The sequence below is a fragment of the Sardina pilchardus genome, chromosome 9 (genome assembly GCF_963854185.1).
Source record: "Sardina pilchardus chromosome 9, fSarPil1.1, whole genome shotgun sequence".
Lineage (NCBI taxonomy): Eukaryota > Metazoa > Chordata > Actinopteri > Clupeiformes > Clupeidae > Sardina > Sardina pilchardus.
Genome location: NC_085002.1, coordinates 7,710,679 through 7,735,446, shown reverse-complemented (window position 1 = coordinate 7,735,446; position 24,768 = coordinate 7,710,679). Strand labels below are relative to the sequence as shown.

General features: G+C 47.2%; 1 protein-coding gene across 1 annotated transcript in view; it reads right to left on the bottom strand.

The window, feature by feature from the left end:
• The window catches only part of LOC134092593 (low-density lipoprotein receptor-related protein 1-like), a 160,608-nt gene that overhangs the window by 119,555 nt on the left and 16,285 nt on the right, over positions 1–24,768 (bottom strand). The window contains exons 2-3 of the mRNA XM_062545572.1: positions 18,817–18,939; positions 1,902–2,039 (exon numbers count right to left, since the gene is read on the bottom strand). Of these exons, the coding sequence (XP_062401556.1) occupies positions 1,902–2,039; positions 18,817–18,939 (261 nt within the window). The remainder of the gene's footprint in view (positions 1–1,901; positions 2,040–18,816; positions 18,940–24,768) is intronic.

The window sequence follows — 24,768 nt, the reverse complement described above, 5'->3', positions numbered from 1 at the left end:
GAGGGATGATGGAGCGATGTGACTAATTAAAAAGATGGGGGCGGCGTTCATCACAGACAGAGAGCAAGAGGAACAGAGAGGGACAGCGTGTGTGTGTGTGTGTGTGTGTGTGTGAGAGAGAGGAGAGAGAGAGTTTATATGAGAGAGGAGAAGGAGAGAGAGAGGGATAGTAGGGGAGAGAGAGAGAGAGAGGGACAGAGTGTGTGTGTGTGAGGGGAGGAGAGAGAGAGAGTGTATGTGAGAGAGGAGGAGAGAGAGAAAGAAAGAGAGAGGGACAGAGTGTATGTGAGAGAGGAGGAGAGAGAGAGAGAGAGGGACAGAGTATGTGTGTGAGGAGGAGAGAGAGAGAGGGAGAGAGAGAAAGAGAGAGGGTAAAACCCTACAACATGGTGTGTGGTCAGATGGTTGATTACTTCACGTACTGTATAAGCTGGGGATAGCAGAAATGGCAGCAAAAAATGGCCCGGTAGTCAGTACTGTATGTCAACATACACACACGTTTGGTGCTTTCCCTACAGAGGAAAGTGAATGTGTCATAGAGGGCTTGTAAGAGTGTATAGTGCTACTATATGTGATGCCATAGAAAACTCTCATCAGGATTTATGATATGCCTAATTCCTTTGTTGTGTACCGTAAAGTATCCATGTGTATGCAAAGCATTAATCAATCCATTGTTTAGATAATCCCTCCTTGATGTTGGGAATGTACTAAAAAAACTGATTTAAATGCGGGACTAGTATGGCTACAGATGTGTGTGGTTGTATATGTGTGTGTGTGTGTCTCTGTGTGTGTGTGTGTGTGTGTGTGTGTGTGTGTGTGTGTGTGTGTGTGTGTGTGTGTGTGTGTGTGTGTGTGTGCGCGCGCGTGTGTGTGTGTGTGTGTGTGTGTGTGCGTGTGTGTGCGTTGTGCGTGTGTGTGTGTGTGTGTGCGTTGTGCGTGTGTGTGTGTACTGTATGTATGTGTGTGTGTGTTTGTGTGTGTGTGAGAGAGAGAAAGACAGTAAGAGAGATTGAGTAAGAGCTTATAATTGCTGGTGAGTTTGATATGTGTGTGAGAAAACATGTTGAGTATGTGTGAGAAAGTGTGTATGTTAGTGCTTGTGTGAGACAGGGTAAATTTATGAGTCTCAAATGTCACACACTCATTAAATAGACCAAAAGAGAGGGGTGTAATGACAGCTTAGGCCTTAGTCAGAGATCAGAAACAGTGTGTGTGTGTGTGTGTGTGTGTGTGTGTGTGTGTGTGTCCATGTGTGTGAATATGTACTCATGAGAGTGACTCAGGTTCCTCACCTCAGAGACACCACCTTCTTTCAATAAACAGATGTGAAGTTTAAACACACACACAGGCACGCATGCGCACATACACACACGTCAAAACACACAGACACACACACTATGAATCACCAGTCTCAGGGCTCACAAACAAGTAGGGTGTGAGGGGTGTGTCTGCGATGTGGTTTCTGATGGCTGCATCAAAAGCTGTTAAACTTTCCCTCTCTCTTTCTCGCTGTCTTTCTTTCTTTCTCCCTCTCTCTCTTTCTCTCCCTCAGAAGAGGCTCACGCAAACACAACGTCACTCACACACTCACACACACATACACACACACACCACACAGCTCCTACCAAATCTCACACATAGAGGGCCTAAGTCTTCTCTCTATCCCTCCTCCCGACACTCCCCGTCTTCCTCAGCTGTGATGCAGAAGAGCCACAGTGACGCTGCAGTGTGGAGAATGTGTGTGTGTGTGTGTGTGTGTGTGTGTTTGTGTGTGTGTCTGTGTGTGTTTGTGTGTGTGTCTGTGTGTGTGTGTGTGTGTATGGTGTGTGTATGGTGTGTATGGTGTGTGTATGGTGTGTGTATGGTGTGTGTGTGTGTGTGTGTGTGTGTGTGTACAGTACCTCTGCAGTGTGGTCCCTCGTCTCCTCCATCAGTGCAGTCTGGGACGCCGTTACACAGTTTGCTCATGTGAATACACACCTCCGTCCCCTGGCACTGATACTCATTGGGGGGACACTTGGACACCCGGATGTGAGGACCTGCAGGGGACAAAGAAAAACACCTTCAAATATCACACCTTATATCCAAAGAAAGTCATTATAATACATTGAAGAGAACATAATGTACTTAATATGCATAGTATTTATTTTTTATATGCATAGTATTTCAATTATTTCTGATACATGAATTTAAACTACTCCGTAGGCGTACATGTAGCATGTTACAAAATACTTAATATGCCTATTCTTCATGTTAATTGCTGCTACATTTCTGCTGTGACCGTTGCCCTAAATACATTGGTGGAGTTGAGAACCAAACATCCCCTAGTAAAAAGTCATTGCTACCATAGGGGGAAACCATGGCAACCAACATCTTCAGGACAACATTGGGAAGGGAGAAGTGAAAGACGAAGGACTGTGTCAGAAACACACACACACATGCCCCCCCCCCCTTCCACACACACACACACACACACAAAGAAACCCTGTGAAGCATTAACATTGCTAGCGTGATTAGCATGGCCCTAACAAGTCCCAATGAAACATAAACATGGCCGTTCCACAGCCCCAGCAGCAGCAATCAGGCGATTAGCCCCTGGTCAGATTAGCCACGCCCAGAGACTCCTGAGCCCTGCTTATACACAGAGGGGGAGAGAGAGAGAGAGAGAGAGAGAGAGAGAGAGAGAGAGAGAGAGAGGGAGAGTGTGTGTGTAAGAGAGTGTGTAAGAGAGAGAGAGTAAGAGAGAGAGTGTGTGTAAGAGAGAGAGTAAGAAAGAGTATCTGCATGTGCCCAACCAGTAACGTGACCCACGACTGGCGTTTGCCTTCAACTAAACCAGCACAAGAACAGGCATCAGCAGAAATCTACAGGATAATGCCTGAAACCTGCCGGTGCAGAACGCCAAATCTGCCATGTTCCGTGACCACCATCGCACCACTTTCACCACCTCTGGGTGACGTGCGACGTCGCAAGAATGAAGGGCTTTGGATCTTTTTATTTTCACAGCAGACCTTGTTCTTCTAGCATAAAGGAGATGTGACGGTGTGTGGGCTAATGCAGATGTCAAGCTTTCAACTGGGCTGGGGATTTGAAGGCATCTCAGAAATGATGAATGTGATGCTTAATCAAATCAACAAACAAACAAAGGAGGGAACAGAAAAGCTACTGCTACATACATACCCACAGTAGGAGCACGACAGCGTTTATATTGCGCAATATGAAACGCTGAGCAGCAACCATTGCTCATCTCAGCCCTTTAGTCAGAGAATACCTGAGGTTACGCACGATAATTACAGAGAATAAGGGAGCATTTCAGGCTAAATGAAAGCTAAATATAATGAAGGTTACTAACTCACGCAGACATGATAAACAGTGAAGTCCACCAACACCGTAGAAAGAGAGAAACGACCCCCACCCACCCGTCCAATGCCACCACCACCTCTACCCAACCTCCACCTCCTTCTAAGATGCAGCAGAGGGCTTATAGGATCAAAAGAAATGGGTATGTGGAATGACTGCCGGGGAGCCAAAATAAATCTAAATGATGCAGCAGCAATGGCACCCTCCCCAACTGTGCCATAATATCTCTTGACATCACTCAACCCTCTCACCCAAATCACTTGTTCTATTGCCAGATCGTTTTTGGCGGTTACACTTCCTGTAATGCAAACAGAAAACATGTCACCTCTGGCCTACCAGCAGTTGTCTGGGACTGTTTATGATCATCTAGGCCACACCGATACTTAAATTATCACACCACTGTAATTTAGGGTATTGTTAACAATATGCCGTTAAGCTCTAATGTTGGTTTGGTCACGCTCGTGTCATGAAATCACTGTTTACTTGCAAGGTGCACAGTTTGTTTCCATGGGCCTCGACTTCTCTCGCTCGCTCGCTCTCTCTCTCTCAAACTGCAGCAGCGCTGTGGGTAACATAGCATCCTGTGTTGCTGCTTTGAGTCATCCCAGACTCGGTCTATTCGCAAGTCTGCTGCTCTGATTGGGAAATTACGCAATGGGGTTCAAAAAAGACATTTAATTGCAACAAGAAAAATAACATCCTGTTCAGACAAGGTGCTGCTGCAATAGAAAGTCTGTGAAGTTAAGGGAGGCCTGGGAACGGAGGACAGCAGCTAGTCTTAATGCGAGAGCTAGCCAACAGTTAATTAGGCTTTTGTATCTTCAAGTCAATATTGAGCAAGCAAATGGGGATACACTTTGTACTGGGCTTATTGTGAGATGTTCTCTCTGTATGGTTATGTAACAACAAAACAGGCTGGGGACATGTAGACAGTCCAATGAGAAACGGAAAGTAAATCAGTTTCAACTAAATGGTCTGGAAAAGGGAAAAAGGAAAAGCTTCACCACCTGAATGTGTAGAGTGCGAGTGCTATAATTAATACAAAATGTGCTTTTATGTTCGTGTGAGAGTGAGAGAGAGAGAGCAGCTGAGAACACACTATATCCTGAGCGCTAAAGTGCTCCCTGACTCTCAACTCGCGTGTTTCTTACGTGTCACTGCTGGGATCTGAACGTGACTCATGGAATGAAAAAGTGCATGAAAAAGTCCCCAACTGAGGACTCTGTGTCTTAAGGGTCCATATCTCCCAGCCTACGCAGCAATCCAAACTGTTAGTGTTGGCCGCACCTCTCCCCGTCTTCTCTCTCTTCTCTCTCTTCTCTTCTCTCCCTCCATTGTGCTCTGGTTGCTTTTCTAACATCTGCTGACCCATTTTTTTTTTTAAGTCATAAAGAAGTGAGGGTGAAAGAGAGGGGACGGAGGAAGTGAGAAAGAAAGAAAGAAAGAAAGAAAGAAAGAAAGAATAATGGAGAAGAAACAGGTACTGGATGCAAATACATTTTAAAAGAAAAAGTGTCAGAGAGAGAGAGAGAGAGCGAGCAACATTCAAAGAAAGTTCAGGAAAGCAGCACTGGCATAAGCAGATGGAAAAAGCAAGAGAGAAACAGGGCGAGAGAGAAAGAGAGAAAGAGAGAACGAGAGTGAGAGAGAGGAGGGGAGGGGAGGGGGGATCACCCCATGCACAGGAAGGAGTGCGCTCTCCATAGAGCTCTATTCTTGCTCTGGCTTGGCCCAGCTTCAGTGAAAAACGCACTGATAATGTGAATCAGACAGGGCCTTTTAAAACTCAACGGAGGGGTGCCGGGCGCCAGAAACCTGCTCATTCAGCCCAGAGAGCCTCCATGCACACGAAGCAGGCCCCGCGACCCAGATCTGGAAATGACACTCTGCCTCTCCTCTGGGGGGCAGTTTCAACTGAGCTTCAAGCCTACACACTGCAGAGTGCCAGTGCTACGTTGCAGTGTGGAGCATGTCCTAAAGAACGGGATGGTTCAAATATCATCCAGTTTGGGTATTACTGCGAACAACATACAGTTTTTTATTAGATACACGTTCAGTATATCAGTATTACACTAGAAGAGTTTAGCATTTCCTAGCAGTAGTAAATATCAATGGAAGGAACAAGTTCATAGTTCCTTTGTTGGCTATTATAGGGATAGAGACATTAGGAATATTAGCATTCTAATTTCTATGCTTTGAATGTTATCCGGATATTTGATTATCCAACCACGGCAATACCGTAACTGAGGTATGGTCTGTTTGTGTGATTTATTTCTTACCACACCTGACATAATAGCCTTTCTACAGTTAAAGCCAAATAACATGATGCAAACGTCTAAACCATGCAAGAAACTTAGATACCAGCAACATACTGAATGAAATACGAGCCAAGAAATGCCTTGTCCTGCTTATTGGTTGTGTGGTGAAAAACTACATAATTCATTTTGGTCGACAGCAATGTCAATTGTATAAAAGAAACAGAACACTGCAAGACATTAAGCTGTCCAAACACGTGTCACATTTCCACCGCACAAACTGGAGCACCTAAGACATGACTGTTTACGAAAACCGAGGCCAACTTGCTCCATCACTGCACAGACTGACGTACTTCGGCACGGGTTCGCACTGCCTCTACGAAAGCCTCCAAATAGCCTTTGGAATGGCCTGTGGTCGGGGTTAGCACCGGTGTGCTTTGAGTCCTTAAGCTTCTTGATGTAATATGTGATCACATGCGACGTAAGGGCCGCAAGGGGAGGATAAGTCCCGAAGAGGAGCCATTGTTTGTGGGGACTGCGAGCGGCCCGCCGACCCGCTGGCGCATGGAGCTCCTGGCGGTAAGACACGTCACATGGCGAACGTGACACACGGGGCGCAGATGACGAAGCTGCATGCCATTCACTCAGAGGGAGAGGAGGAAAGAGAGTGAGAGACTGAGGGGGAAAAAAGAGAGAGAGAGAGACAGACTAAGAAAGAGAGAGAGAGAGAGAGCATAAGGGAGAGAGAAAAAGAGAGACAGTTCATTGATGTGGTATCTTTCTGTGGCTGCTGGTACAAACAGGTGCTTCTGATTTCCTGTGGGATTTCAGCAGTGCACATTTATTTCAATGCTTCGTCCTGTAAGCCAGAGCTCGAACAGACAGGTCAACCACTGGAAAATGTGTAGTAAGAAGCTTCGCTCCAACAGTTGAAGAACAATGGGAATGACTAATCGTTAATCACAGCCACTAAGTAAGGGATAATGGACGACACAGTGTTCGGTTCACTCAAAGACATGCTCGTTCGACGTGGTATTGCTCTCATGTTCCTATGGAATTTGTTATCATAATTCGAAGAGAGGAATTGACATTTACCTCACACAATATTGAGTAATTATTAGCCCTCCAGTTTTGTCTCCTGACCTTCTGCTCCCATTCTTTCTGCTTTTTTGAGTCACTGGGGAAATTGTGCAACTGTTTTCCACTTCCCGGTCTTGCCCTGCAGTCGCACGCGCAACAGTTGCATTTTTTTCCCTTCTTTTTAAATAAATAATTGTATCTTTTAATAATTCAGATATGCTTTCTTCTGTTCTCTGTACTATGTCAATGGGGTTCTGCTGAATGTTGGGATGAAACATGGTATCCATGACCCATGTGACCACCTCGGAACCAATCGCTAACAGTATAGCTCAGAACATTTGATTCCCTAGTTGTCCGAACCATAGATATTAGAAAAGCTAGATACCACATCGGGCTCCATGACATATGTAAATAGCGCCACCATCTTGGTGAGGGCAACAACAACTGAAGGCCAATGGAAAAGCATGTGACTCTGACTGGAAAATCAGACAGGTGTCCGATTGTCGGTAAGTGTTGCCCATAGACAGTAAACGTGCTGCCCCCAGCAATATGACAGCTGCATTAACTTATGTCACCTAATAGAACTCGACGGACAATGCGATATCTAGCTTTCTAATATCTATGGTCCAAACTCTCTCTTTACACGGCTTTGAACCCAGGACAAGCCAGTGAAGAGAGACACCTTAGCTATTTTACTTAGCCTACAGTCATCCGACTAGCTAAAAGCCACCTTCGTCATATGCTACAATGTTGCTATGTTCTAAATGTCTGTATTTTACAGCTGAGATGCAACATGACAGTTCAATCTTCACTGAGATGCAACAGACACTCCATCTTCACAACGAGTTCGGCAAATTGATACACAAGTGTGATACGGACAAAAAATGTGACCATGGGAAATTCAACCAAGCAGTGGAACAGGCCTATGTCATGCAACAGTTGAAGACCAGAAGAATGTCTCTGAGTAGCGATACGACTGTTCCGGTTAGCTTTTTATCATTGCGGAGCCAAGTCCCGAAGTCTGGACCAAATCTCTCCGCAACCTGCCTGAAGTCACCTACGACGATGTGGTTCGCATAATGGATGATGTCACTCACAGAACACATGACTCCTGTCAGGTTAAAGGTCAAGCTCTCTTAATAATTGCAACTGCCACTCAGGATGGCATTCCAATTTCTCATACAGAAGATAACAGATTATGGATGCGTTCGTAAATTGCCACTCCGAGCGCTCCGAGCACACTGAACCGTTCTTAAATTCGGAATTATCGTGTGTTTATTCAGAGCATTGCACTCTTGGAGCGTCCAGAGCGTGTCAGATTGAAATTATGAACACTCCCTATGACACAACTAATCAATAAAGAGCTATGGTAGCGGAAAATTACGCTCATAACAATGACTTCTGCAGCTCTCAACTGTTGGCTATGGCTTTGTGGATCTGTCAACTTGAAAGGATGAGTAGTCCTGACACATTTTTGTGTCATCCTGTTAGCCAGGCCATTGCTGAAGCGAGTTACCGCCAGGAATGACTAGATCAGTGGTTGAGACAAAACAACGGGGCTGCGAGGGATCTGGCAGAATGTCAGAACAATACCTTTTCCAGGTGACTTGAGGGGGCCTCATCTGAGTCACAACGGCACAATCAAAACACGCCTAGGATAACGATCTGCTGGCACTTACACAAAGTGGTTTCGTGTGATACAGGCCTCCCCGTGTTGCTACACCTACCCTGACCTGGGTCATTTGGAAGGGCTTTTTTTTCTTTTTAAAAAGCACATGAATGAAGGAAAGAAAAGGAATGTTCCAAGAGCTGACACCTCAGATGAGTGCTCTCTAATGCCTTCCTTATTTTTTTCTGACGGCAAACGGCTGTCTGCTGTCAGTGGACTCAGTGCTAAGACGCCCACAGGCTAAGTCGACATGTTTTTAGATTAGCGTAGCGTAGCGCTGCGCTGCACCAGGGCCCAGCCAATCCTCCTCTTCCTCCTCCTCCTCTCACTTTTGTTGTGAACCTGCACCACAGCTCTGCCGACAGCCTACTAACTGAAATCGGCTCCAACAGAACTCGCACTAAAGCGGGCACGGCGCCGCAGTAATGTGCACAGACACGATAAGCACATCAGAGTCCTAAAAAGAAGCACACGGGGGGTGGGGGGCAAAAAAGGGGCTCGGTTGCTACTTTCTGAGCTGCATTAGATGTGCGATACAGAGCCAAAATATAGCACCTGACTGGCTACGGATGCCGTTTGCCGGCACAAACTCCCATTCCGGCTAAACTCGTAGGCTTTAAAAAAAAAAAAAAAAAAAAGGTCATGTGGGTCGTACATCTGCAATGTGTATGGCAGGGGTCTGCCGTACTTCACAAGCAAAGCGGAGACCTCACTCTGTGAGGCACCCAAGCCGAGCGCAAAGCCCAGCATCTGCTTCATATTGCCACCTGTAACCCCCTGCCTCTCACTGATGCTCCACTAAGTTTTCCAGCCTCGGTTCTCATGCGAGCTGTTACACAACCAAGCACACAAAGTCCAAACAACACACGGAAAAAACTGGGAAACAATGAGAGGCGGCACTTGTGTCATCGCCGTTAGCATCTTGGCTAAAGCCATCATGGGCAACATCTCCTCTGATTGAGGCTGATTGGGGCTATTACGCTCAAGAGCCCTGACAGGCAACATCTCAACCGCTCAGAACACAAACACATTCCAGACACGGGAGATGGTACCTATTTTTTTCACATTGCTTGGCTTCTTACCGCCTCTCCAGACAAACGTACCGAACCACTGATGTAAAAATGTGATTTTTCTGTGGATAATTGCTTTTTTTGCCATTCTTTTTTTTTAAATTCCTCCATTATCCAGACTCAACCCCAACATGACTGAATCAGTTTAACAAGCTAATAACTATCCGAGACATTCCGAGGGGTTTCTGTGGGATTGGCGACTCGCTTCTATTCAGAGGAAAACTATTTCACCTGCCGAACGTCCACCGCACCACTCAGGCACGGCACGCCACGGCCCTCTGAGCCCTCGCTCAGACATTACTCATGCCCCGCCATACCGGCACAACCAGATACAAAAACACACCGAACACCCAACACAAACTGAAAAGGTAATATTTCCATGGCCACGTTTTCAAGGGCCGTCTCGTCCACAGCACGCCAAGCCCTGCTTGTGTCTGCTCGCCTGAGTCTTGTCTGTGTGTGTGTGTGTGTGTGTGTGTGTAGAGGCTAATTAATTCAGAAGTGTCTATGTGACCTTAGCATTTCAGCAGCAGAGACCCACCTCATTGCCGTCTCAGCTAAGGCATACAGCTCCAGACACGGGCGGCTGTGAGAGGCTGTCCCTGGACTAAGTCCTTGGCCCTGCTTTAGCCTGGAGCTAGCCATCGATTTGATGGGGGTCTGGCCCAGATCTGGTCCTCACCTGGCATGGATCTGTTCCATGTCAATGCCCAAGTACATCCCAGCATATGCTGCTGTCTGGGATGTCACACTGACTTCCTTTTTCCCCCCAGGCGTGCCAGGGTGGTATTTAGGCAGCTGGCAGAGACGGGCACAGCAGGGGGCCACCGAAATCCACCTCTCAAATCCCACCTAAGGCGCCTCAGCTGGAGTACACAGACATCTTTTCCCCGGGTGTGAAATGGCACCACGCACACACACACACACACACACACACACACACACACACACACACTCAAAGAGGATACGAGGGATTGCAACAACTTCAAGATCTACATGAATGTGCAGATGTGTGTGTGTGAGTGTGTGTGTGTGTGTGTGAGAGAGAGAGAGAGAGAGAGAGAGAGAGTGTGTGTGTGTGTGTTGACAAGTAGTGTGAGTGTTCACACTGTGCATTGCCTCTAATATTTCCAAGTCTTAACAAAACTCAAGAGATGAAATCTACTGTAAGATCTAAGTATACATAACAACATGCCACCTATACTATATGTCTCATGGAGAGCAATGGAGCTACAATTCTCCAGCTCTGACGGTCACATTGTGAGGAAAAACATGTGCTACAGGGATAGGGCCAGGGCACATACATACACACACGCGTGCACTTACACACGCCCACACACACACACACACACACACACACACACACACACACACACACACACACACACACACACACACACACACACACACACACACACACACACACACACACACACACACACACACACACACACACACACACACACACACACACACACACACACACACACACACACACACACACACACACACTGGAGATATGGCACTACCTCCCATCCACTTCATACTGTGCGCCTTCCTAACACCCAGTCATCAAAGCAAAACTAGAGCAAGGTTGTTTTCTCTTTAAACACATACAGTATACTCATACACACAAACAAGTATACATGCATAAACACAGAACATTTGTGTAGCATTTGAAATGGTTTTAATCCTTCTTCTCATCCTCATTTAGAGGTGAAGGCACACTGAGTACTGTATGTTTGGACTATCCTCTCATTATCTCCGAGTCAAAGCACAAACACTACAAACACAACAAACATGCAGAGGAAGCAATGGAGCAAATGTGGAGGTCCTTACTTTCTATACAAACATCCTCCTTCATCTCTCCATCATCTCCCTCTCATTTCGCAGGCATGGAGTTGACTAGGCTTATATCTCATTTAAGTCATTTTTAGTATTATAGACTAAAATGTAGTATGTATACGACAAATAAATCTCTTGGATCCTTCTCTCTCTTTCTTTCTCTCTCGGACGCACGCGCACACGCACACGCACACGCACACGCACACGCACACCTTTCTTGTGTGTTGACTAGTTCAGGAGCACCGGCTGCATCAATAACTGTGATCCACTAAATGCCTGTAATGGCTTGTCATTTTGGCACACATATTTCCACTGAACCAAAAATGAGTCATTCAAGCAAATGACACGATGGAAAGAAATTAACGCTATTCCGTAACATAATAACACAAAACTAAATAATAGCCGTTCCTCGCTGTGGAACAAATCGCAGAGTCATTAGCGGCTGGGTTTAATGCATGTTCTTTGAATTGTAGAGAAAAGGCACAATACCAAAGTGTCATGGTGTCTGCACCCCTACATTTCGCAAGAGCACAGCCTGTGCCATTTTGGTGTCCGGGACTGACCGGGCAATGGCCATTCACATCGTTAGTATTCCTTTGTGGGACTTCACGGGCAACCTTCGGAGCATAATAAAAGCCTCCGCATTCTTTTATATCAAATTATCCAAAACTAAGAAACTTGGAAGGAAAGAGGACAAAAAAAATAACCCATAATAATCATACATTCACAAAACTTCTGAACAGGCACCCCAATCTGTTCAAAGGAGAGTGCTAATTAACACTTACAGTATAACACTGAGATATGCAAATGATGCCTCGTCAAGGAAAGTGGTGAAAGAGGAGAGAGCGAAGGAGATGGTGAGAGAGTAGGAGAGAGAAAGACGAGGGTGTGTGTGTGTGGGGGGGGGGGGGTAACAGCAGAAGCTCAGAGCTGAGGCGGTCCTCGCTTTGTACCGGGGGAACAGCACCATCAATCAGTAAAATAATGGCCTCCCCACCACACAGACACAGACACATTTGTTTGTCTTGCCACCTCACACACAGATGAAAAGGGTAGCCTGTGGTGGCTGTCTCTGTGTGTGTGTGTGTGTGTGTGTGTGTGTGTGTGTGTGTGTGTGTGTGTGTGTGTGTGTGTGTGTGTGTGTGCGTGCGTGTGCGTGTGTCCCAATAATCCATCTTTTCTATCACCGCAAAAAAAGTGGAACGCATGTCAAAGCACGTTCTTTTTCAATCACCACAAACACTCCTTCTCTACTCCACGAAAGGCGAGCAATGTCACCCTAGCCTGAGGGTGTCTGGAATCCTCACATAACCCTCTGTCCCCTTAAGGCAGCCCCAGCCCCAGCCCCAGCCCCAGCCCACCCCCTCTGTTACCGGCTCCACTACCCTCTTGCCCCGTCCCCACTGAAGGCCCCCTTAGAGATTACATAATGCAGGGTGGATTTGAAACCCCCGACACGCTTCCCTCTGGCTGTGTGCTACCCAGAACCCAGGGGCCCAGTGCCAGCCTGTGACTCCATCCGCCCCACCTTCCCCTGCTGGCACCCCCACCCTCCCTCCCTCCTCCACCCCAGGCCCCCTGTCATATCTAATGAATACGTTCCGCTGGTCATGGTCTCTCAGCCTCTTACGTTGCCCAACCCTTTATGTCTGAGTAAGTGTATGTGTGTTTATTTGTGTGTGTATGTGAGAGAGAGAGTAAGAGAGAGGGAGGGAGAAAAAGAGAGAGAATGAATGAGAGTGCATGAATGAGAACGGAAGTCTGAAAATATATGTGTGAGAGTGTGTGTGAGAGGAGGCCTCCAAAAGGTGGCATACATACTTCCTCCTGCTCTCCCCCTTCCTTTACCACACACACACACACACACACACACACACACACACACGTAATCCCACAAAGGTAATGACAGGCTAGGCAGAGCTTTAAACAGGCTGTTTTGCCCCTGATCAGACTGTCTCAGTTTCATTAAGTCTCCTCTGCTTCCTGTGTTAAGACACAGAGCTCAGTGACAACGTGGGAGACTCCAGGTGAGGCCATGTGGAAAAAGTAGTGTGTGTGTGTGTGTGTGTGTGTGTGTGTGTGTGTGTGTGTGTGTGTGCACAGTGTATGTGTGCCTACAGTGTCTGTGCACATGTGTCTGTGTGTGCGGGAAAATGAGAGAAAGATCGAAGCACAAGGGAAAGACCCTCCCCAGCCCCACACACACACACTCACACACACTCACACAGGAGCCAGGTAGTCTGAGGAAGTGAGGGCTTTTATCTCGACAGCCGGCACTGCCTCCTTGACAGCCTGACTGATATCTTGTAGAGTCCGTGGGAACTCCTCGTGAACGTCCGAGAGAGTGTGCGTACGGGTATGTGAACTCAATGTCATGTCTGAGTTTGTGTGTTTGTGTACATTAGCAACCAGCCATAGGCGCCAGCAAAGAGACTAAATTCTGTAAAAAAATAAATAAAAACACCTGTTCACAGACCTAATAGTACTATATACTGCAACCACCATATTAGAGGTCATAAACCAGCATATGGAAAAACTCATTTGACATCAATAAAAGAAACTAAAGGTATTTTAGCTATAAAGGTGCTTTTCTAGACAGTTTACATGCACCAATGTCAACAGGATAAACTACTATAATTGTTTTTATTTCTGGACAGTGGCAAATAAACAATAATTAGAGAACAGGACAATAAATGATTGCAGCCACTCCCTGTCTGAGAGACTAAAGTTCACTGGGCGTTTTGTTTTTTGCACGGCGACACACGGATCGCCGTGCAGCCGAGGAGTTTGTTGGGGAAAAGTGTCTCCACAGGACGGGCACCCAGCCATGCTATTCACAGAAATCTCAAATAAAGAGCTGCCAGGTAATAAAAAGCTTCCGCTGGGCTTTAAAGCAACAGGCCTGGCTTGCATAACACATATTCTTATTTTCTTCAAAACTTTTTTTAGTCAGAGCAAATGCAAATAGCAGGGCGCCAGTTCAGACCTTCAGCTAGCGTGCCTTCAATCCGCTCTTATTTGGCCCAGTAGCACCGGGACAAACCCGGTCTTTGTGGGGGGTGGACCTCATAGGAAGGGCTTAGGGCAGCTGCAGTGGGCACAGAGTCTGACTTGAACTGGTAATGGCCAGCGCTGCTGACAAAAGGCACAGTCAGAACCCCTCCCGGCGTAAATAAATAAATAAATACAGCCCTTTCATGCGCGGCCCATTCAGCGCACTGGCGCATCTGCATCAGGGACCCACTCCTGCAAACAGAGGGCATTTTCACTTGTCCTGCTGCGGCTCACGGGACACACACACACACACAGTCACAAATCAGACATCGGACACACACACACACACACACACACACACAGAGTCACAAATCAGACATCGGATACACACACACACACACACACACATACACACACACACAGAGTCACAAATCAGACATCGGACACACACACACACACACAGTCACAAAAAATAGATGACACACACACACACAGTCACAAATCAAACATCAGACACACACACACACACATACACACACACACACACACACACACACAAACACACACACACAAAAGCATGCAAACTGAACCACACACATACTCATGAACGAAGTGTGTGTGGGCACCAAACTCCCTCCCTCAGGAAGATTACATATCTCTCTCTCTCTCTCTAACTCGGTTGTTCTCTTACCGAGTCGGGGGTTGGCAACAGACCCTAATTTGGAGTGGCAAGGGTGTTGATGTTAGCACACCTTGAGTGGCGCTTTTCACAGTGAGGTTTTTTTTTTCACCCAGCTGCTCACAAGAGCACAAAATAGGCCTGCGTGTGATTCATCGCTGTGGAGCTGGAGCTCTGCTGGAATGCGTGATGTGCCTCCGATCCAGCCTGGATTAGTACAATCTGTGCAGCCAATCAAGAGCGGCGTGCAACAGGGGAGAGCGGGCGGACAGCTGCCATACTGTTGCTTCTGTACTGTTCCAACAGTTCCCCGTGTTCCCCCCTTTTTGGTACGTCCTCTCCTATTTTGTCAGTGCTATCGCCACAACACAGAGAAACAAAGAGAGGGGGGGGGGAGAGAAAGAAAGAGAGAGGGGGGGTGGAGATAGAGATAGAGAGAGAGAGAGAGAGAGAGAAAGAGAGAGAGAAAGAGAGAGAGAGGGTGCAGATCTCTGGGCTTGTGTAGCCCTCCGTTTGTGAAAAACAGGTCATGGACACAACAGCAGGTTTCTCCATTCCTCTGGGCAAGTGCTTAATGACTTCCAGACTGACAGTGTGCTACAGACTCTCTCTCCCCTCTCCCCTCTCCTCCTCTCCTCCTTCCCTCCCTCCCTCCCTCCCTCCCTCCCTCGCTCTTCCACTCAATCCCATCCGTTCTCCTCCATTCTCCCTGTCTGAAGTGACTCCCCCTCTCCTTCCTCTCTCCCCTTGCTGTCTCAAGGTTAAATAAAGAGGGAAGGGGATTTGCCACGGAGGAGAAAGACTAACTTTGGGAATTGGTCAATTGGGTGTGAATGGTGGGGCGCAAGACACTGATTCGCTCGCCGTTGGCCTGATGAAGTTAGGCACTGTTTCCTCTGCAGTCCATCTTAATGCAGCAAGAGGAATCTAATTAAACACCCGTCTCCACCAGGAGTGTGTGAGCACATTTTCACTGAGTAGACTGTGTGTGTGTGTGTGTGTGTCTGTGTGTGTCTGTGTGTGTCTGTGTGTGTCTGTGTGTGTCTGTGTGTGTCTGTGTGTGTCTGTGTGTGTCTGTGTGTGTCTGTGTGTGTCTGTGTGTGTCTGTGTGTCTGTGTGTCTGTGTGTCTGTGTGTCTGTGTGTCTGTGTGTCTGTGTGTCTGTGTGTGTGTTTATGTGTGTGTGACTCATTCAAGGTGTCTTTATAGCAGGATCTTAGCAGGAAATGTGTGGCGAGTGCAATTCCTCACACCTATGCTTCAGATTCTGTTGCTGGAACTGTAAAAAAGAGAACAAAATAAGGAGTGTGTGTGTGCGTGTGTGTGTGTGTGTGTGTGTGTGTGTGTGTGTGTGTGTGTGTGTGTGTGTGTGTGTGTGTGTGTGTGTGTGTGTGTGTGTGTGTGTGTGTTGATGGTTGTAGGACAACAGTTATAAACTTCAATAATACTCAGAAGCAAAACTAACCTAATTATGGGGAGCAAAACCTGCTTTACTTTGCTTTGCATAAACCTCAGTAGATCACTCGCAATAAACTGCTAACTTAGCTAGGCTCCTGACATTTTGAAGCAGTTGAAGCAAAAATTCAGTATCCAAAATTGCACAGCAATTTCATCCTAAATGATGTGTGTGTGTGTGTGTGTGGGTGTGTGTGAGTGTGTGTGAGTAGGGCTGTGAGTTGAAGGGGGACACTTTGATAATGCAGCGATTAGCAGCACTTAACAGTCCATCCACTCAGTTTAGCCCTAGGAATGCTCTCCGTGTCCACCCCCTAACAACACTGTTTTTCTTGTTTATCTCTAAGCAACACTTGCACTTCTGGTAATCAGCTTTTATTTGTTTCTAGGCCAGGGATGCTGTGTAGAAAGGGGGCATTGTGTAGGAAACGAGCCTTCAGACAGGAAAAAACAAGGGGACGAGGAAAAGAGTCCTACAGGACATGCAAATCAAGGAAGATAAAACACATGAGTTCTCCTTGTTCTGAGTGTAGGTTTGAGTGAGGAACCACAGAACAGAATCTGCCAAAAAAAGACACTGTATCCAATGGTAGTTGCTGCATGCATACAGAATAGGCAGCGTTGTTTACATAATACTGTTCCTTCAGATTACCACAGTTTATTGGTCTAACCTACAGTTGTGCATCATCACAAGTTACAACAGTCTAAGATTTATAATCACAACAAAAAATTCAGCCTAAATCTCAGCGCGGGATTGCAGGTATAGCGCATAATTCATTTTTCCGCAACTCTAGCCATCATAATGCAAAAAATGACCGCACACATTGTACACTGCTGTCTGATAACTGTCTGATCTAATAATGGAGCGACGTGAATGCAGCATCGGACCGAATGCAACCCCAATGCAGACAAACACGCACCCGCACAGAACCACATGAAAGATGCTACCAAAACAGTGATCCAACATTATCAAATGCATCATGATGTGTTGTCGCAAACACTTACTCCTATTAAAAAATCAAAACTGTACTAAATAACACGTTGTTGAGATATGTGGTTTGTAACCCGAAGGACCAGGTCTGTTGCAATGTATACATGAGATTTTATTCCTTATTCTGATCCAAAATAGACATTTTCAGTAGAAGACACTTTTGCTTTCTCCTCCTGCCACTTCCTGTGTGTCCTGCGGTCGAGTGGAAGGCAGGAACCGAAACCATGTGCCGAGCTAAAAGACTTGATTACGAGGACGCAGGATGTTTAAAGGAAGGGACGCCGACTGTCAAACGAGGTACAATAACAGCAATTACACTGCATGCGTGCTAGGCAATCAGACGCACACCGATCCCTACCAAACCCACGGGTGAGCCGGAAGCCTTGAACCGACGGCTTAACCTTCAGGAAAAATGGTTCTCCAGCTGACAAACAGCCGTATAGTAGAGACAAAACAACGAAGGGGAGCAGACTATACAACAGTCAGAGTGGGCCAATGCTGTATCAAACAGTCTGAGCAATCACATAAATAAAACAGGGACAACACCTGGGAATGTGCTAGATATGTGCACCATGCACACAACATGGAGTCTGGAGAATTTTGAAAAGGCTTCTTTTCAATTCAACTTCAAAGGCAGTTCAATAATTAAATCCTGATCAGTGCAGAGAAGTCACATATTTGTGCATTAGTTACTGGAAAAAAATGACTTGTGGACGCTACAGATGGATAAACAAGTAATACATGTTCAAATGCGAGCATATATTTTACCTATTTTTCTAGATAACGCAAAGTCTATGGCCATCGCGATACAAGGGTTGGGCACATTTTCCAACGGAGAACAGCCAGACTCTCTTCACGAAGTGAAACGTGATGAGAGAGTCTGGTGAAACCAGGCTAAATAGTCAGGTCACAGAGTTATTAGACTTAGTTGGTAGACTTTGGACCTTTAATCCCTACGTCCTCATAAATAGACTGTGTTGGTCACAATAACAGACCAACAGGGCAGAAAACAACGTTTCCGAACGAATTTCTAATCCTCTATCCCTTTACCTTAGATGGCCACTTGAAAATGTTAGTTTCTCTGAGAAGGAAATCTCTTAGAGAATTAAGGCTATACATGGCACAGAGTAATCCAAACGTGTCAATTGGGCCAAAGTGCAGATAAAACCTGCATTGGGTAAAGTTGGGCGTATTTGCCTTATGTATAATAGGCACAAGGTCAGAATAGGAAAAAAAAGAGAAAAACTTCAGTCCCACTGCTATCACGTCCATGCAGCTGGTTTCTCCATTCGTGTTATTTTAAGAAACCTAAACAGAGAACGCTAATTTCGCAACTGGAGTCATTGGGGGAAATGAACAGCGAGAGCAGATGTGCACAGATGTGCCGTGCATGTGCGGAAAAGTCTGGGCTTGACTTACAGACGTCCGAGCCCTCGTCCGAGCCATCGGGACAGTCCTTCTCGCCATCGCATCTCCAGCCCTTGGAGATGCAGGTCACCTGATCCTTACACACAAACTGCTTCGGGCTGCACGTCTTCGGGGCTGAAAGACAGGAGGGAAGACAATGTCTCTGATTAGGTCTACAGAAACAATCATCAAAATCTATAGTGGAATAATTAAAAAGCTCTCTCTCTCTCTCTCTCTCACACACACACACACACACACACACACACACACACACACACACACACACACACACACACACACACACACACACACACACACACACACACACACACACACACACACACACACACACACACACACACACACACACACACACACACACACACACACACACACACACACACACACACACACACACACACACCCCTTCACTTCGACATTGCACATTTCAAACTGAACAAAAAGAAATAGCCGAAAGAATGGACAGACTGAAAAATGTAAAGAAAAAAAAGTTAAAAAAACTGAAAATAAAAGCTCCTCGAGGGCACCATTAGTGAAACGTCACTTCTATCTGTCAGTCCGTTTCCTTTTCCTCACTTCTTGGAGGAAGGCTGGGGGCTCCTGATCCCTTCTGCCCCCACACCTCCTCCTAGATCTGTTGTCTAATTGGCCTCTGAGAGCATTGGCCTTCACAGCACGGCCGTCATGACACAGTAGACAGATAGGCTGTCTGTCTCCACCCTGTGAAGGCCTCCTTCATCAACCTGGAGCTGGCCATCAGGGGCCCGGGAGGCAATGCTCTCCGTGGGTATCTATCTATCTGAGATGGGACAGTTGTCTGCCCCCAAGCACTCTCTCGCCCGCAGTGGGACTGGTCTGTCTCTCCACTTAGCACTGTATATGTTTTAGGCTGCCATTGCCACCGCAGTTCAGCAGTCTGGCTTTGTGTGTGTGTGTGTGTGTGTGAGAGAGCGAGTGAGCGAGAGTGAGAGAGAGAGAGAGTCTTGAGAGAGAGTCTTTGTGTGACTTCCTGCGGGCATATTTATTCAAGCAAGGGACATGATACCAATCAGTCACTCTGTTTGTTTGTTTACGGGCCAGTCTGCCAGTCCACCTGGCTCCTTTGCTTGGCCCCACTACCTCGGAGACTAAAAGGCTAACTGTGCCACCCCCCTCGCGTCATCCAGACGGTCAGCTGGATCAGGTCACCGTTCCCAGACCAATGGCAGTGATGCAACTAGTCTGAGTAGCATCAAAGGACATCTTGTTCTGTTAAACCAGGGGAGAAAAAAAAGAAAACAAGGGGTGGGGGTTGGGCACATATAACCCCTATTTCACTTGCCTCTTTCTTTATTTTTGTCGAAGAAGGCAGCGTTCCAAACCGCACCACCTTCACTGCCTACCCGTCTCCCCAACCCCCCCCCACCCCCCTCAAATTCACCACATCCCCCTTTTTCCCCCCACCAAACCTAAACAGTGAGGTCCTGTCGTCTGAGCTAAGCCACGGACTGCTTGGGGGTAGTACAAATATGGCGGAACATAACCAGAATCGCTGCTTCATAGGATGAAGAGTGGAGGGGGAAAGGGGGCGGGGGCGGGGGGTTAGGGGGATTGGAGCGGGAGGGTTACACAGGAAAACCTGACTTAGCTCGAAGAGGAGGGAGGCCGGCTGGAGATCATTGCGGAGGCGTCCTGACTGTCTGGTTTAGATTCTTTCCAAACCTCAAAGCGGTTCTGGTGGTGGCAATGATGAACCAGTCCAGTTTCATAACAGTCCTTTGTCATCAAAGACAACTTTCATTTCTGCTCCTCCACATTATGAGCCCCTGATGTGGTGCTGATGTGTCATTTCTGCACTATTTCAGACCTGAGCCATCAGCAAGGATGTCAATACAGCAGATCTCCATCAGCTTTTTGGAAGAAACATGAGAGGGTGAGAGAAAGAAAGAAAGACAGAAAGAAAAAAAGACAAAAAGAAAGAATGAAAGAAAGGGGGAAAGAAAGATAGAAAGAAAGGTAGAGAGTAAGAGGAAGAGAGCGAAAGCTGATCCAACTAGCTGACGTTGGACAGGTTTTCTTCCCAACGTGGTGCAGATCCAGTAAATTCATGCCAGATCAGGGCCAGCACTGTGCCAGAACAGGGCCAGGTCTCTTCCCAATGCCGCCAGCGCTTCATCAGCAACTCAAATAAAAGCCCTGCTTACACAGACCTGTGATTTCAATGGCTTCATCCAAGTCATTTCTCCAGCTCCAACTCCCATTCCACCCCAACCAGACCCCACCCCCCACCCCCAACCCCCAAGTCCGACTTTAACAAAAATATTTTCCCTCTCAGCTCCTCCATGTGACTTGTTCCATATAAACACTACTTAGGCCTTGCTTGGAAAATGCCTCAGTCCTCCTCAAAGAGCGCAGAGAAGAGAGGAGAGAAGAGAGGAGAGAGAGAAGAGAGGAGAGGAGAGGGAGACAAGCGGGAGCGGGAGCGAGAGTGTTGCCCGGCTCGAGTGTGTTCTGTGTGGCTCTGCAGCTGCAGCTGGCCCGCTCACACTCCTGGAGGCCGCTGAACTTTTGTATCAGAGGGAGAGGGGGAGAAAAAACAGCTTTGGAGTATACTTGAGAATTTCGAAACAAACTTTTGAAGGGAGACCGGACAATTGCAGGCTAAGCAGAGCAGCAGTGGGGGAACGGTGATGGAGAACGTAACGAGCAAATGATGCCAAACCCCAAGCGTCCAGACACGAGTGAGGAGCGGTGTTTTATGGGAAATCCCAGACGAACAGGAGGAGACCAATCACAGCACAGGCTCGGAGATGCCTGGCTGCTTCCATTTGCCTGTCGCAAAGCCACACATCAGAAAAAAAGGGGGGGGGGGTGTGGGGTGGAGGAATGGAGAAGCAATTAGGGACTAATTTGGGGCTAAGGGGGAGAGTCTTTTCCAGCGCAGGCCCACAGTCAGGTGTCTGTTGGAAAACTAGGCCGGCGTTCCGCACGTCCCAGGTCCCCCTCTCCTCAGCTCGGCTCCTCCCAACCGGAATGTTGTGGAACATTCTAACACACAGGTCATTTTAGAGGCTCCCAAAATAGGGGTGGGTTGGGGGGGGAGGGTTTAGGGCCTGGGCTGCGGTAGGCCCCCCCCCCTTCTTTTTTCTAAAGCAGGCAAGAAGTCTGCGTCCCTTTCAGGTGAGGACTGAGACGCTGTGTTTATTTGTTTGTGTTCTCCAAATAAGCGGCAGCTTATGGGTTATTTTAGCGCATTCCTCCTCCGTGGGGCCATGAAGGGGGTCTTTATCACCACCTCGGGCACCGCCTGAGCATGGGCTGAACATACTGAGAGGGTCATGCACGCACACACACACACACACACACACACACACACACACACAAAAACACAGGAACAGCAATACACCTGTGTGCAATGCCCTCCATCACACACACACACACACACACACACACACACACACACACACACACACACACACACACACACACACACACACACACACACACACACACACACACACACACACACACACACACACACACACACACACACACACACACACACACACACACACACACACACACACACTAAGAGAAGGTTAAACCATACACAAGAGCTTGAGTGTTTCATTTGTTGAGCGGCACAAACACACCAACAGCATCCAGCACAGCGCTCCAGAAACTGACTCACTGCTTTGGCCTCACTGCCAGGCCAGTCACAATTGACTGCGACGCCACACACTGAGCCTGGAAGAGAGCCCTCTTGCACTCTCCCTTCATCTTCCACCCATCGTTTAACCCCCACCACGGAAATCACTTAGCATGAGCCCGGCAAACAGCACCAGGTTCAAGTCTCCTGTTCAGCCACAAGCCTGCTCTAACTGTATCTCTAAACAAAAGATCACGTTTAGATTTTCCGCTTTATTATTAGCTCTTTTTTTCTGGTTCAAACTCATAAGAGATGACTGTGGGTGATTAGCCTAGCATGTGACATACTTACATAGGGCTTTAATGAATGACTGAGTGAATGAGAGAGAGAGAGAGGGAGGAAGAGAAACAGAGCAAGAAGAGAGAGCGTAATCCTCTAGGGACACACACACGGCACATGTTTTAAACATACGTGTCGGCGCACGGCTCCTGATAATGGCCTAGGACAAAATGGGAGTGTTTAGCCGCCACCTCAGACAGCAGCAGCAGCTGAGGAGCCACCGGGGAGGAAGGGGAAGTGGGTCAACAGGTTAGCGCTAGCACCGCTAAGCCCCTCTGTTCACTGTATTCCCTGAACGCACAGACCTGGCCTGACACACACACACACACACGCACACACGCACACACACACAGCTGGGTGAAGGAAAAGTACATACAGTATATACCTTCGTCTACTGGGAAAACCAGAGTGCAGCGCAAAGCTATGCATGGGTTAAGCAGAGCTATGCGTGATTCCATAGGCCATCAGGAAGACAATGTTTTGGGTCTTAAAAGATGGTTATAGGAATGTCTTATTGGTACCATTGCTCTATGGCCTATGATTCAAACTAAGACTGAAATAGACAGTAATGGTAATACAGTAATAGTAGGACTAAAATATTTCCACTGGACATAACCATTTCTATTTGTGTGAGCAATGACCTCATACTGACTGCATTCCTAATTTTGTGCTCGTTCCACTTTCTGTAAAATCCCCAATTTAGATCGCTAACAACTGAAATTTCAGTAGCAGACATTTTCACATTTACACTGACCTCCTACCTTGTAGTACACAATAGCTCCCCACTATATAGCATAACTAAAATTTAATAACTATATCATTTTACTATGATACATCATAAACAGCACAGAAATAAGACCAATAGTTCTGGACCTCCAGCCCTTCTGAACGCTTGGCTTCAAGCTCTGAGCAAACAAATCAGCGATGAATCCACACTCTGTGTGTGGTATGAATAGAGCTCGGCTGACTTTGAAAAGTTGGGGTGTTTTTCTATGGTCTTCACCTGACCTGATTTTGCACTTCAGTCAATGGACTAAAGCAATGCTCCTCAGAGTGGAGTTGGGGGGGGGGGGGGTGCAATGGTTGAAAAGGGAAAAGAAGCAATCTCCCGCTGAGCACAGGGCTTGTGGCTGCTGCTGCTTCTAAACGAACAATGAATTATGCAACCAGTGATGGCATCGTCAGCGGTGATGGGGATTGTGTGTCGTGGGTCTGAAGAGAGAAGGGGAGGAAGGGGGTTTCAGGGGAGGAGAGAGAGAGAGAGAGAGAGAGAGAGAGAGAGAGAGAGCAGGGATGGTCAGAGAGAAGAGAGCAGAAAGAAGAGGAGAGAGTGACTGAAACAGAGGGGAGGGGAGAGAGAGAAAGAGAGAGCGGAGAGGGAAAATAAAAGATTTGGGAGAAGAGAGCAGAGGGGTCCCAGGCAGGGCAGCCATCCTGTGTTTTTCCACTGCACAGGCTCACATTCACAAGCAAGCTTTTTTCACCGCTCAGCAGCGCACACACTAGCACTTACACACGCACACACACAGTTTCTCTCTCACTTTCCTATACACACACACACTACTTTGGTCTCTGCCTCTCATTCTCTCTCTCTCTCTCTCTCTCACACACACACACACACACACACAGACACACAAATAGATGTAAAAAAGAAAATAAAGAGAGAGCAAGAGAGAAAGAGGATAGAAAGAGAGAAAGAGAGAGAGAGAGAGAGAGAGAGAGAGAGAGAGTGAGAGAGAGAGAGAGGCCTTGCCTTTGCACTGTCTGCACACCACAGTCCCAGGAAGAACTCAATCAGTAAAGAAGGATGTGACCCCTCTCACTATCCAAACAAACGTCGCTCTCGCGCCACAGCTCACATTTCACCCCACACACTCCTCAAGCTGCCCCCCACCACCACACACCCCCTCACATCACTGCCCCTGTGTTAGAACTCCCCAACCTTCCCCATACTAAACTCCTGGCTTATTGCCCCC